Source organism: Dendropsophus ebraccatus, chromosome 8 (assembly GCF_027789765.1).
Source record: "Dendropsophus ebraccatus isolate aDenEbr1 chromosome 8, aDenEbr1.pat, whole genome shotgun sequence".
NCBI classification, from domain to species: domain Eukaryota; kingdom Metazoa; phylum Chordata; class Amphibia; order Anura; family Hylidae; genus Dendropsophus; species Dendropsophus ebraccatus.
Genome location: NC_091461.1, coordinates 39209574 through 39224356, shown reverse-complemented (window position 1 = coordinate 39224356; position 14783 = coordinate 39209574). Strand labels below are relative to the sequence as shown.

Genomic DNA, 14783 nt, shown 5'->3' with positions numbered 1-14783 from the left:
GTGCATGGAGTGGACCACTGATCCCAGAACCAGTCACTGCTTTTCAGATGCCTGTCCTTGACAAGTAGCGGAGTGGGCTGCTGAATGGCACTGGTATACTTACCCTCCTGGTTCCTCTTCAGCTTTTGGCACCACCATAATGGGTCCTAAAGATGTGCAACATCAGGATGTATTATACAGTAAGGCAGGGGGCCCAGTTAGGTGACACTATGGGACTAAAAAGCCCCTCTCTCTATTCTGGGGAAAAAGGAGATACTAGCAGGAAAATGAGAATTGGAGATTGTAAGATTGTGGGACTAAGGCCCCTATTACACAGCGCCGATTTTCACAGCAAGCGAGCACAGACCAGCGCTCGCTTGCTCCTCATTCCCCATTATAGCACAGACAGCAAAGGGGGGAGGGGGTCAACCACAGAAGATAGAGGTCTGCTGCAGTCACTCCTATTTCAAGGAGCGACGGCAGCAGATCGTTGCTATAATAGTTGTTTGTCTTTCAACATGTTTATTATTTTGGTCTAGTGTCTGTCTAAGTATTTAAACAGTTTTGGCTAAAATTTTACAAATTTAGGTGGTTTGGAATCTGAATTGAGGGGATATTCCCATTACAAGAAGTCATACTCTATTTTGAAGATAGGGCAAAGCTGATCAGTGAGGATCCGAGTCACACTGCAGAATTTCCGAGCAGAATTTTCTGCCGCAGATCTGCTTTCAGACTAAAGAACTGAAATGGCAATTCTTTGGGTACATTTTGCTAGATGAATCTATAGAAGTCAAGGGGGGCTTGAAATTCAGTACTTTTGGAAAAAAATATGAAATCGCTCATCAGAAACACACAGAAAGATAGTTGTTAGTTACAATCACAATTGCGATTGTTTATGAACTCTAGTATACAAGCGATCGTAATAACGAACTGTGTACGTACACCGAAAGATCATCAATTATATTAAAAATTAAATATATCTATATTTAACAGCTAAAAACATCGACACAATTTTTCAATCATTGCCTGCATACACACAGAAAGATTATAGTTTAAATTCAAACAATATAACGATTTTTTGCATGATAATCGTCCCATAAAAAAACAAAAAAAAAAGAGTTATGACTGAACTCAAGGAGAACAGTGAAAAAAATTCCAATGAAGTACTCAGTCAAAAGTCTCCACTGATGCCCCCTAAAAATTTAAATATGCAAAACAGGAGTCCGTGGAGCCTCGGTTGAGAGTCTCAAAACACGGGATAGCCAGATATCTCTAGCCTGTGGTGTGGTGCTCTCCCTATCATGGAGGCACCCCGTGGCAACAGGCTAGAGATATCTGGCTATCCCGTGTTTTGAGACTCACAACCAAGGCTCCACGGACTCCTGTTTTGCATATTTAAATTTTTGGGGGCATCAGTGGAGACTCTTGATTAAAGGGAACCAATCACGAAAAAAACGTCCATAAAGCTAAGGAAACGTGCTGGTACATCAGCCAGCACACTTCCGCAGTACGGAGGGAGACGAGACCGATGTACTGCGCATGCGCGGCGTCCTGAAGACGTCAGCACGCCGCCGACGTGGAACGCAAGCCCCGGCTGACGTAGGTGGAACGCACGACTTTCAATCACGCCCCTGTGGGCGTGATTACAGCGCCTCCTGCTGCCCAGGACAATGACTAAATCCGCCCACCATGACTACATGGCGGAGATTTACATACAGCGCGGGACTTAATCAAAGTACGAATACTGACTAATACAGGGGATCACGGGGGGTACAGGGGGATGTTTAGGAAGCGTGCTGGCTGATGTACCAGCACGTTTCCTTAGCTTTATGGAAATTTTTTTCGTGATTGGTTCCCTTTAAGTACTTCATTGGAACTTTTTTCACTGTTCTCCTTGAGTTCAGTGATAACTGTTTTGTTGGTCGATTTGCTATTGCCCCAACTAGCCAGAATCCTACTCCACACTGACGAGGGGCAAAAACCCCAAAACGGCTGTCTGTGGATGGAAGCCTGCCTTGGCAAGCCCTTGTCATGATCGCAATACTCGCACCTTGAGTTAGACATTGACAAAAAGGGGCCACCCTGGTGTTTCCTTTTTTATGTTCCAATACTCGCAACCGAGTGGGACTTAAGGGGCTATTTATCAGGGTGGTGAGGTGCTCTCCCTATCATGGAGGCACCCCGTGGCAACAGGCTAGAGAGATCTGGCTATCCCATTTTTTGAGACTCGCAACAGAGGCTCCACGGACTCCTGTTTTGCATATGATAATCGTCCCATGTAATAGGATCCTTAGTTGATTGCTATTTGATTTCTGGTTTGGTTTTTTGGCATTTGTCCTATTAGCAAATTACCATAAACCTCAGCTATTTTCTATTACTGTAGGCTTTGGATAATTGTTAGCATTAAGTCAGACTTACTGTTTTGTGTTCAGGAAGACCTGGTCACTAAGCCATCCAAATAAGGGATCATTCAGACTGTTCCAGATCAAGAAGATCGTCTATAAGAAAAACCAAACTTTGTTTTAGTAGTATACTAAAGAGCGGGAAGGGAGTCTCTATCTATCTCTTAGCCACAGCCGAGACGTGCAATGAGCATCTCCATACTACATGGTTGCCATTTCAATGGGTGGCTGCCCAATGGAAGTCAGACCTGCATCAAGTAAGTGGCCACTAGGGAGACTCGCTTTAGAGCAGAAGTAGGGAACCTTGGCTCTCCCAAGTGTAAGGTGTGAGAATGTTCAATGTCTGTTATGTGTAGTATGTTCTTGAGAGGTTGGCCTTTGGCATTGGGTCTATATGAAAGGGGCTTCCTCTCATCTTGAGAGTGTCTACCTTGTCAGGGGCTTAGCCATAGATATTTAGTTCGTATATTATAACCCCTGAATTCGAGACTCTATATACGGTTACATGGTGTGCGAAAGGCCTTGCCCCCTAATTTTGCTGTGTGGAACTCAATGCCGTGAAGGCTGGTCATGTGTTAATAGTGCTTTTGTTGTTTTGTTCCTGGTTTTTTCTTTTGTTCTTTGTTTTGTTTTTCTAACTATGCAGTAACTGTTGGTTATGAAAAAATGCATAAATAAAACCTTTTAAAAAAAACCTTGGCTCTCCCAGATGTTGCTAAAGCTTTGGCTGTCCATGCATGATGGGAGTTGTAGTTTTGCAACAGCTGGAGAGCCAAGGTTCCCTACCCCTGCTTTAGACAATGCAGAATCCAAACTCCAGCTAAGGCTGTAACTGGAAGTACAGGACCTCTATACGGGGTACAGCAACGTGCAAATTCCTATGTCCGAAAATGAAGGTTTAGTCACATATGGGTGAAATTCAATTTTATTAAAAGTTTGTTTTCTTTAAAGAATCTAGTAATTCGTGATGACTTTCCCATTTCCTTTCATAAAAAGAGCTTGCTGCACATGTATTATTTTGCACAACATTCTGTCTCAATCCCCTGGAACACACATCACCATTCTTTAGCAACCTACACAAGAAATAAAAAATAATCTTCCGCACTAGTGTTATTACTATTTGTAACATGCACTATATGTATGTGCACTATAACTACTGTGCCATTATACAGTTACTAAATTCTGCACATTGGGCAGCTCCGTTTCATGAAGGCCTTGTTTGCTTGAATGGGCTTCCTCCAGGCTTGTTCTATATTGGCAGTCTGTAAGAAAACATCCATAGACACCACTATAAATATAGCAGGAGGGAGTGATAGCATTATATGGATTTGCTATACAGTATATAGCTCCTTAAAAGGGGTACAGGGCCACGCACAGTAACATTAATTTAGCAAGAACATATAAAAAAAAAAAAAATTCCTGAAGATTACAAAAGTACCAAGCCCAGCGGAAGTAAGGGAGGGTCATAAAGGAAGAGCTGAGGTCGGGATCTTCTGCTGGTTGGCTATTTTCAGCTGCTTCTAATATCTTAAGGTTTTGCCGTTTCCTGAATGATTTTGAACAAACAGCGACCTTTGTACTGAACAGTGTTGCTAAATGTTGCGGTTAGTGAAATGGAGAAAAGTAAAACCTAACAGAAGAGAAAGCAAAAATTGTAAAAATAAATAAAATGTAAAAATTATATTATGCTTCAAGCTGTGTTGTAGTAAAATCTGATGTCTTTAGCGACCAGTCACGGTCAAATTTGTTAGCAAATGATACCTTGATATTGCAGGTGTCGTCTGTGACAAGGTAGTCAAGTTTATATACCTAAAGCATCTGGGTAAATCCATGGCCACCAAGATAATAAACTCCTTCCATCTGAACCTTCTATAGCACCCAGAAGTAAAGGATGAGGAATGAAGGAAGAGCAAAGAGTTTACAAGACCACCAGAGAATTTATTGCCAATGCCATAAGGTTAGATGTTTTGGAGACCAAATGTCGTATCTTGTGGTTCATTTGAAATGCTATTCGAAAGAAAATCTTGGCAAAGATGCAGCTCGTGCATGCCCACACACATGTTGGCAGCACGGTGGCTCAGTGGTTAGCAGTGTAGCCTTGCAGTGGGTGGAAATCCCACCAAGGACAATATCTGCAAGGAGAGTGTTCTCTTCTCAGTGTTTGTGTGGGTTTCTCCCTGTTCTCTGGTTTCTGGTTTCCCACCTCCAAAAAACATACAGATGGGCAAATATTGATTGTGAGCCCTAAAATTGCTGCGGAATCAGTTGGCACTATAAAAAGAAAAAAAAAAAAAAAGGCAAATATGTTGGCATGCCCTTATTACTTTCAATAGAGTACAGGCATCTTTATCTAACCAAGACAGGAATTCGGATCATGTCCTAGCTGGGCATGGGAGAACAGATGTTCTATATCAGAAAAAAACAAAAAACAAATATGTAACGTATCCATAGATACTGTATATACACCCACATATGTAATAAAAATACATGGAAGCAATAGAAGTACCAGCTGGATTTGTCACATGCATCTGATAACTCGGAAAGTAAATGGTTTAATTCCACTTTTCTAATGCTAAGAATCTTCAAACAATGTATGTATAAAGATGGAATGGGATATAGATATATGCATGCGACTAGTAATAGAAGGCGGTCAGTGCACGATGGGAGTTGTAGTTATAGCACAGGTTGGGGGATCACCGACTTAGAGTGTTGGATACAACATAAAGGCACTTTGCTGCCTTTTATGTCTTATGGACAAAGAGAATACAAGCTGTCAAAAAGAACGGCCTGTAGTCTTTTACCCAGTGTGGAACGTGAAATATTACAATTACATCTCTTACAGAATGGAGTGAACAAGTATAGATTACGGCCGTTTATTGTGAACCCAGTAAAGTAGAGGGAAATGCTCCGCACATGTTCTGCCTATTAGCACGCGATTTATTGCCTTTGATGTATCCGCGTGTCAGGCTAACAAGGTGTTGCCATTTGGGTATGAAAGGCATGCGCTAAATATACATCTCAGAGGTGGTAAGGCCCGAACACAGAGTCATAGTGATTTATGGTGAAGGCATTGTTCTGAGAGTCCAAGCGTCACAAATACAGTCATGTGCTATACAACTGAAGCAGGAAACGCGTTACTACGAGAGGCAGGAGCTTTGAAGTGTAAAAACTAAACAAAAAAGAACCATAATGCTTTGGTTTATAAGCCATAAAGAAAAGCCGTCATCAATAGACTCCTTCCTTTTCTATAGGATTTAGAGATATCAGAAAGCATCAACTTTCACCTATTTCATTGCTCCTTTGTCAAAGCCAAGCACAGTGTTACTGCCGTCAATGTCAGCCATAGTACACAGAAACAATGCGATCTCATAACCTTCTCACTGCCAGGAGCAGCTCACTGCAACAATACCAACCACAGCGTCCCCTTGACCTTACCAGCCCAAGTGGGTCCTCTCCTACTCTGGACAGTTCCTGTCTTGGACAGAGATGTCAGTAGAGAGCACTGTGTCAGACTGAATACAAAAAAAAAAAAACTTCCTGCAGGACAAACAGCAGCTGATAAGTACTGGAAGACTTGAAATAGAAGTAAAATTACAAATCTATATAAAACTTTCTGAAACCAGTTGATTTGAAAAGGAAAAGATTTTTGCCAGAGTATCCTTTTAATTAAAAAAATAAAATAAAGTTGTACAGCCCCTATAACACCAGCCAGAGTGCTCATTTATAACCCCAGTCCTTTCAGACGTACAGACAAATCTTTTAAGCGTTCAGTTAGCGAACAGTGACCATTTTTTCTTTTAAACAATGTGTTTAAATCCCTAAGAAAATTTGTTAATGCGATTTAATTTAAGATCATAAATAAAATCACAATTGCGTTCATATCTACATACCATGAACGATGAAAGACTTGCTAAAGATTAACAATGATTTCGACATCAGCTCAAAAGCTGCTATCACACAAACAAGTTTTCGATCGATCGTTGTTTGATTGTTGCTGCGTTTACACTAGAAGATTATCTTTAAGGGTCCATTTACACAGAAAGATTATCTGCCAAAGATTTTAAGCCAAAGCCAGAAATGGATTTGAAAAGCGGAAAAATCTCAGGCTTTCCTTTATGACCTGATCTCTGTTTATAGTCTATTCCTGGCTTTGGCTTCAAATCTTTGGCAGATAATCTTTGGCAGATAATCTGATAAACAGTGCGTGTAAAAAGGCCATTAATGCTAACAGCACAGCCCTCAAAAAATGCATAGGAAACCATAGATAATGCTATACACAGTGGTGCCCACCCTCGCCAAACATAACAAATGTGGGTCAGGTAAAGAAATTTCTTTTGGGGTACGTTCACACTTACTGGATCCACAGCTGATTTTCTGCTGCAGATCCGCAGCAGATTTCATTTAAATAACTGAACACAGCATCAAATCTGCACCATCAAATCTGCTGCGGATCTGCAGGTGTGAACGCACCCTAAAGGGTGCATTCACACCTACAGGGTGCGCAGCAGATCTGATGGTGCAGATTTAATGCTGTGATCAGTTATTTAAATAAATTCTGCTGCGGATCTGCAGCAGAAAATCAGCTGCGGATCTGGTAAGTGTAAACGTACCCTTATAGTGCTTTACAGTAATGCCAGCCACAGTCACCCTCACTCTGAGCAGCGTACAATATAAAAGACCTATTATAATAGGAACATATAATAGTAACACTATTATAATAGTCTTTATTCACAGAACATTTTCCAGTTATTATATCAATATCTACCTCTCCGATCCAGAAGGACAGCTTGTCGATCTTGTAGACGGATACAAAAGTGTCCACGTAGTAGAGAAGAAAAACATTGTGCAGGACGGAGAGGAAGAAGGACAGTGAGCCGTACAGAACGGCTGTGGGGAGGTGGAAGACCCCTGCACTGATCCTCAAGCCCATGTTAGGTTATTCAGGAGCGGGCACGGCCTAGGTCGGGTCATCCATACTGTATACTGCCACAGAGTAACCGCATCATCTGTCCTCCTGCAAAAGAAAACACAAGCTATTAATCCTAATTGTATCAATAAGTAATAAAAAAAAAGAAGCCATATACATGGAACACGTTTACACTATCTGACTGTAGTGGTAACATAAGACGCCTATATGCACATATGATCTGTCCGGCCGGATTATACGTACCACTGATCACTACATATGTGAGGACTCCGAGCTCGTGTCACCGCTTACATTCACACAATATCATGTGCAAACTTGTCGAACCAGACTCTGGCTTTTTTTTTTTTTTTCTGTCTTTTTAGGTTATTTCATTTCAGGTTCATGCCTGAAAAATATGAACATGTGGCATTTAGCTGCAAGCGGTGGGGAGGATGGCCATGATAGCTGGAAGGGGAGATTGTGTCCTGGCCCATGGCGGCTGAGACGATAAGAAGTACACATCAGCACATAGGGATTCATTTTGCTGCTGGATACAATTGTATTTCTTTTCTGCATTCCTGTAAAAATTCCAGTAACTATGACTGCTACAAATAAAAAAAATGCTACGTTCTATAAAGCAGACAAAAGATACAACACACACTGCTATATTTAAAACATGAAACCTAACAAACAAGATTTAGAGAAGTGAGCGCATAAGGAAATAGTTACTGAAACGAGAGAATGGAATTTCCTTGTAGATGAGAGACGAGCAGGGCGATGGCACCGAGGCAGAACCCATGCCTATGTGTGCAGACGACTACCCTAAGGACGTGACACTATGTGCAACCTGCAGACTATTAGGGTGCCTTTACACAGAGATTTATCTGACAGATTTTTGAAGCCAAAGCCAGGAATGGATTTGAAAAAAGTTGAAATCTCAGTCTTTCCTTCATGACCTGTTCTCTGTTTATAGGCTGTTCCTGGCTTTGGCTTCAAACATCTGTCAGATAAATCTTTGTCTAAAGGCCCCCTTACACCTGCACAAATGGCAAATAATCGACCAGAATTCACGTCAATTAATTCAGCTGATCACGGCTGAAAAATCCAACACAGCCGATCATATTTGCGGTGTAACTATTACATATTGGCCGACCATTATATGAGATTTGTGGCCAGCTTCACATAGGCATTGTTTTTGCTTCGGATACCTCAGATCTAATGACCTGAACTAACAGCTTCATGTCAGGTCATGGTCAGGACAGAAGTAGTCACCAAAACACGTTCACACAGAAATGGCCTTAGGGTCCTTATCCTTCTCTCAGCCATATGTAATTAAAGAGTCACAGAACATAAGCACGTAGGTCTTAGCATTGTTAACCCGTGTAGCCGATGAAGGACGCTAAATGCAGATGAAAGTAAGGTGAACAATAGAATGCGATTATCTGTTATCCACGGAGATTAGTAGACGGGACTGCCTGGGGCCCATAACACCCTGAGATTTTCTTTGTTTTACATAACATCATAATTCACTGCATTGAGCGCTTTCACTAGCAGCCGGCAGTGTTGGAGTTTGGCTGGTCTCCCTGAGATCAGTGATCTGTTTCTCCCACCTAGCCAGAATCCTGCTCCACACTGATGAGGGGCAACACCCTGAAACAGCTGTATGTGGATGGTTACCTAGCCTTGGTTTATCCCTTGTCATTACACTGACTTATAGGGCCACTTAATATGGTGGATTTGGTGCTTTCCTAACAGGAGCTGCCTTATGGCTGGGTCCTTCCCGGATATCTGGCTAGTCCTGTGTTTTGAGACTCTTCAATGAGGCTCCACGGGCTCCTCTTTTGCATATTCATGAACTCAAGGAGAACAGTGAAACTATTTATGTTCCAATACTCGCAACCGAGTGGGACTTAGGGGGCTATTTATCAGGGTGGTGTGGTGCTTTCCCCATCATGGAGGCACCCCGTGGCAACAGGCTAGAAAGATTTGGCTATCCTGTGTTTTGAGACTCGCAACCGAGACTCCACGGACTCTTGTTTTGCATATATGACTAAGGGTGCGTTTACACAGAAAGATTTATCTGACAGATTTTGGAAGCCAAAGCCAGGAATGGATTTAAAAAGAGGATAGATCCCAGTCTTTCCTTTATGACCTGATCCCTGTTTATAGTCTGCCCCTGGTTTTGGCTTCAAAGATCTGTCAGATAAATCTGTCTGTGTAAACGCACCATGAGTGACATCAATAAATCCTAATCCTTATAATATAAGCAGAGGAACGGTCTTATATACAATGGTCATTCATAACATTAATTTGAAAACCACACAGAAGTAAAACCTCAGCTGCACTCCAGCCGGTACTAGTCTGTAACCCGAATTGTGCGTTTACACAGACAGATATATCTGACAGATCTTTGAAGCCAAAACCAGGAACAGACTATAAACAGGGATCAGGTCATAAAGTAAAGACCGGGATCTATCCCAGGGGGACTTTTTAGACTCTTTGCTGCTACAGTGAGTCCAAGAAGTATTTGATCCCTTGCTGATTTTCTTTGTTTGCCCACTAATAAAGACACTATCCTTCAGCACTTTTAATGGTAGATATATTCTAACATGGAGAGACAGAATATCAAGAAAAAAATCCAGAATATAATTTTAAAGAATATATTATAATTAATTTGTATTTCAATGAGGAAAATAAGTATTTGATCCCTCTTGCCAAACACACTCCATACTTAGTGGCAAAGCCTTTGTTTGCAAGCACAGCGGTGAGACGTTTGTTGTAGTTAACCACAAGTTTAGCACACACACCAGGGGGAATTTTGGCCCACTCTTCTTTGCAGATTCTCTCTAAATCATGAAGGTTGGTGGGCTGTCGCTTGGCAACTCTGACCTTCAGCTCCCTCCATAGATTTTCGATCGGATTGAGGTCTGGCGACTGGCTGGGCCACTCCATGACCTTAATGTGATTTTTCTTGAGCCAATCCTTTGTTGCCTTTGCTATATGTTTAGGGTCGTTATCATGTTGGAAGACCCAACCACGGCCCATTTTCAGAACCCTGGCAGAGGGGAGGAGGTTGTCCCTCAGGATTGTGCGGAACATGGCTCCATCCATCTTCCCAGTGATGCGGTGAAGTAGCCCTGTACCCTTGGCAGAGAAACACCCCCAAAACATTATGCTTCCACCTCCATGCTTGACGGTGGGCACAGTGTTCTTGGGGTCATAGGCAGCATTTTTCTTCCTCCACACATGGCGGGTGGAGTTGAGGCCAAAAAGTTCAATTTTGGTCTCATCTGACCACAAAACCTTCTCCCAATAACTTGGTTTTTCTTTCAAATGATCATTGGCATACTTGAGGCGCGCCTCCACATGTGCTCTCTTCAGCAGGGGTACCTTTCTGGCACTGCAGGATGTGAATCCATTGTTGCGCAAAGTGTTGCCAATTGTTTCCTTGCAAACTGTGGTCCCAGCTGCCTTCAGGTCATTTGCTAACTCCTGCCAAGTGGTTGCAGGACGATTTCTGACTGTTCTCAGCATCATTGCCACCCCACAAGGCGAAATCTTCTTTGGAGCACCGGGCCGAGGTCTGTTGATTGTCATGTTATACTCTTTAAACTTTCTGTTAATTGCACCAATAGTTGTTACTTTGACATCCAACACCTTACTAATCTTTTTGTAGCCCATTCCAGCTTTGTGAAGGTCAACAATTCTGACTCTGAGGTCCTGTGACAGCTCTTTGGTTTTACCCATGTTGGAGACTTGAAATCTGTGTGATCTGTCTGATTCTGTGGACAGTTGTTTTTCACACAAGTGATTAGTGAGAACAGGTGGCTTCAGGTCAGGTAACAAGTTGATTGGGAGTGTCTAACTGGTCTGTAAAAGCCAGAACTGCTAATGAATACTAAGGGATCAAATACTTATTTCACTCCATGAAATACAAATCAATTAATAAATATTCCTTAGATTTATTTTCTGGATTTTCTTTTTAATATTCTGTCTCTCCATGTAAGAATACATCTACCATTAAAAGTATAGAATGATCATGTCTATTAGTGGGCAAACAAAGAAAATCAGCAAGGGATCAAATACTTCTTGGACTCACTGTATATATTTGTCAGTCCTACAAATGCACTGTACACGTTATCATTCAGGGGGATCCCACTCTTTATAGAAAAACACCATCACAGGACCATCAAATGGGTTAAACAGCAGGAATCAGAGTTATCTCAGATCCTTGCCCTTACTACAAGACTGCTGCTGTTAATCACCTGGAAAGGGGGTGTCAGGCATTTGGTTCTGTATCATTTCATTGCTGGGTAGTAAAGGTGATAGATCCTCTGGAAAGAAGCTTTCTGTGCAAAATGTATTTACTGCATTATCCCTGTGCAGGACCTAAGGGGTGATGTGTGAAATGCAAAGAGCACCAATGAAAGACTCCCTTTCATCCTGCTCTGCCCCCTCAGGTCAGTTTAGGCATAACAGTTTATTAGTTCCTTGAAACCTGACAGTATTGCAGAGTTCTGTGATGTTTTAAGTGGAACTGTCAGCAGGAAAATAGGGCTGCCATGTAACATAGTCACTAGCTGACTACTTTAAGGAGCCCAGGCCTGTCTGTGCAAAAATATGTCAGCATGTCATTTTTACAGTTTCCCGACTTATCCACAAATTATGGTGTGAATGGGCCAAGTCAAAGAGTGGGTGGCTGCAACTCAGCTGTGATAAAGAGTAGATGGGCCGGACTTACCTGGGCTCTTACCACACTGCAGAACACCCCGTGGGCTTTAGAGCTAATATACATATTTATTAGAAAACTTTATACTGTATGTCTGCTGGAAGGGACTATGGGGATTAAAAAAAAAAAAAAAAAAAAAAGATATATCCAGAAACCAAATGAGAAGCCCTATCTAGCCAAGGGGTTATGTACACCCATTTTCCACTTTATCAGGAATCAAGTTCCCTAAATAATGCAACATAAACAGCGACAACGTAATAAATAAAGGAAGGCTGCAGACTTTTCACTTCTGTTGTGCAACTTCTGATTCACAATGTGAACTATTAATGTCTATCGCGCGATAATCAGATTTGTCATAGTATCAAGGCTTCCATAATAAATAGAGTAGGTTATCCCAGGACTACATCTTATCTATATACAGTTGAGGTGACTGGTTGGTGGGGGTCTGACTGCTGGGGTGCCATGGGAAAGAAGCTCCATTCACTCACTATTAGACTATGATGATTAGACTCTGTACTACATGGTTACACTGTCACGAGGCTGAAGTTGGTTTCTTATTCCGACAGTTTCTTATTCGGGGCTGAAGTTGGTTTCTTATTCGGCCAGTTTCCTATTCAGAGGATTTTTCTTTTTCCTGTTTTAGCTATTATTCTTACAGAAAATGTATAATATTCATACCCTACCATAAGTGAGGGGCCCTGAGGGGACCGGTGATACTCAAGACGGGGAGAACGGAGGCGTGCGATCCCTCCCATAGACATACTGTATGTTACAGAGGCAGGCGGAGAGTTCCGTTGCCAAATTCCACCGATTTTACTCCATGTGAACTGGCCTTAAAGGGGAACTACCTGGAGGTGGGAGTAATCTAACCCGCTGATATGTCCCTATTGCAGTGGAGACGCCATGGATGAAGGGATGTCTCTTATCTTCATCCTCGATGCAGTTGTGGTGCAGTTTGGCATTTGCTCCATTGTACATACAGACCATTATAAAAACTGGAGCCACTCTCTGTGTATTATCAGTGTGACATCAGTTGCCCAAACTCATTTAACCCTTTGAAAACACCTGTTACTTATTAAAATCATGAAAAATGCCTATGTGCCCACTTTGATGCCAGTCTATACCCAGAACCACTTTGGGCCAGGCTGGACTCTCTTGGATGTGATGCGGGGCATCCCTCTCTGTGTATTATCAGTGGCCCAAAGTCAATTTTATTTTTAAATCATAATTTTGTGTTTTTACTTTGATGCCCATTTTTATGCCAACCTTGGGGTCCTTTTGGCCATTTTTATCACCAATCTCCTCAGGGCCCCTCACTTATGGTAGGGTATGAATATTATACATTTTCTGTAAGAATAATAGCTAAAACAGGAAAACGAAAAATCCCCTGAATAAGAAACTGGCCGAATAAGAAACCAACTTCAGCCTCGTTATACTGTCTCCATCAGTCCCATGAAGAGAGCAGCAATAGCAGCATGGGGGAGACATGGGACCCCCAGGCGTCCTAACTGTCAGACCGATTAGATACATATCACCTATACTGTGAATGGGGGATAACACGCAGCTAGTCCAGATTTGGCCAAACCAGTTCACCGACCAGTCATGTGACCTCACGTATAGACCAGACAGTACGTCACCATTACTGTATTGTGTACAAACAACACCAGCTTCCAGGGAAACATCCCAGAATACAGGACACTGGGAAATATCCAATTTACATGAAACATTCCTTGTTAATTATAGTCATAGAAATCCACTTAAAGGGTATGTTGACACATGTTGCTGAGCTTCCTAATTAACAGCAAAAATCCCCAGCAAATGTGCAAGAACCTACAGTGTGTGAACATAGCCCAACACCTGCTTTAGGGTAACTCTATCTCCCTTCACAGGAGCAGATGTCTAGGTGGCTATATACATATATACAGAAGCTCCAGCATACATCCTATAGGAATGAGCTGGTGACTACGTGTATATACAAGGCAGGCAGCACGGAGGAAGGAGCACTACAGGTATTGTACACAGCCGGCAGCACTCACCTCTCCCCCGGACGTCTCCAGCTCCTCGGCCGCCGGATGTCTCCTCATTTCCTCTTTCTTATACCGAGAACAGGGAGAGCTCCGATAGAATCGAGCCGGCTTGTAGTGTCCCAGTGCGTGCGGCAGGGGTCGCTGTGCGGCGCTCAGAGCAGGCTGCGGACCTGATGGAGAGCAGTACATGGCTGCCACGGTGGCTCAGCTGTGCTGCTACGTGCTGAGGCGCAGACTGACGTGACAGCGTGGCCTGCCAGCTGCTGCAGTGTGTGTACAGGACACATAGCACTGACAGGGAGGCTCTGCACCACATACTGTCCATGCTCTATCCCTGACATGGTGCCTGTGGCCAAACTACAATTCCCATCATGCCCTGACTATCCCAGTTCAATACATTGTGGGAACAACAGCTGCTGTTTGCATTGACAGAGCAACACATTAATATGACAAGAACGGCTGTTGTTTAAATCAGGGAACCTTGGCCCTCCAGCTGTTGCAAAACTACAATTCCCATCATGCCTGGAGGGCCAAAGCTGGAGGGCCAAGGTAGGAATTGTAGTTTTGCAACAGCTGGATGGCCAAAGGTTCGCCATCCCTTTTTTAAATTAAAACAACGGCCGGTTGCATTGAAGTCAATGCAAACAACAAACATGGAAATTATCGATGTTAATTATCTTCAGTCGTTGTGGATAACTTGTGAAAAACTTTTTCTTTCAAATCAACTGGTTTCAGAAGGT

General features: G+C 42.5%; 1 protein-coding gene across 5 annotated transcripts in view; it reads right to left on the bottom strand.

The window, feature by feature from the left end:
• Positions 1-14783, bottom strand: part of MFSD13A (major facilitator superfamily domain containing 13A) — a 36874-nt gene that overhangs the window by 20403 nt on the left and 1688 nt on the right. For 2 of the 5 annotated variants that reach the window (XM_069980200.1, XM_069980201.1), the window contains exons 2-3: positions 7147-7395; positions 2398-2477 (exon numbers count right to left, since the gene is read on the bottom strand). In XM_069980200.1, coding sequence (XP_069836301.1) covers positions 2398-2477; positions 7147-7311 — 245 coding nt within the window. In that variant the 5' untranslated portion in view covers positions 7312-7395. Of the gene's footprint in view, positions 1-2397; positions 2478-7146; positions 7396-7551; positions 7774-14052; positions 14190-14783 lie in introns of those variants that run through there. The other 3 variants (XM_069980198.1, XM_069980199.1, XM_069980197.1) reach the window with 3 other exon arrangements.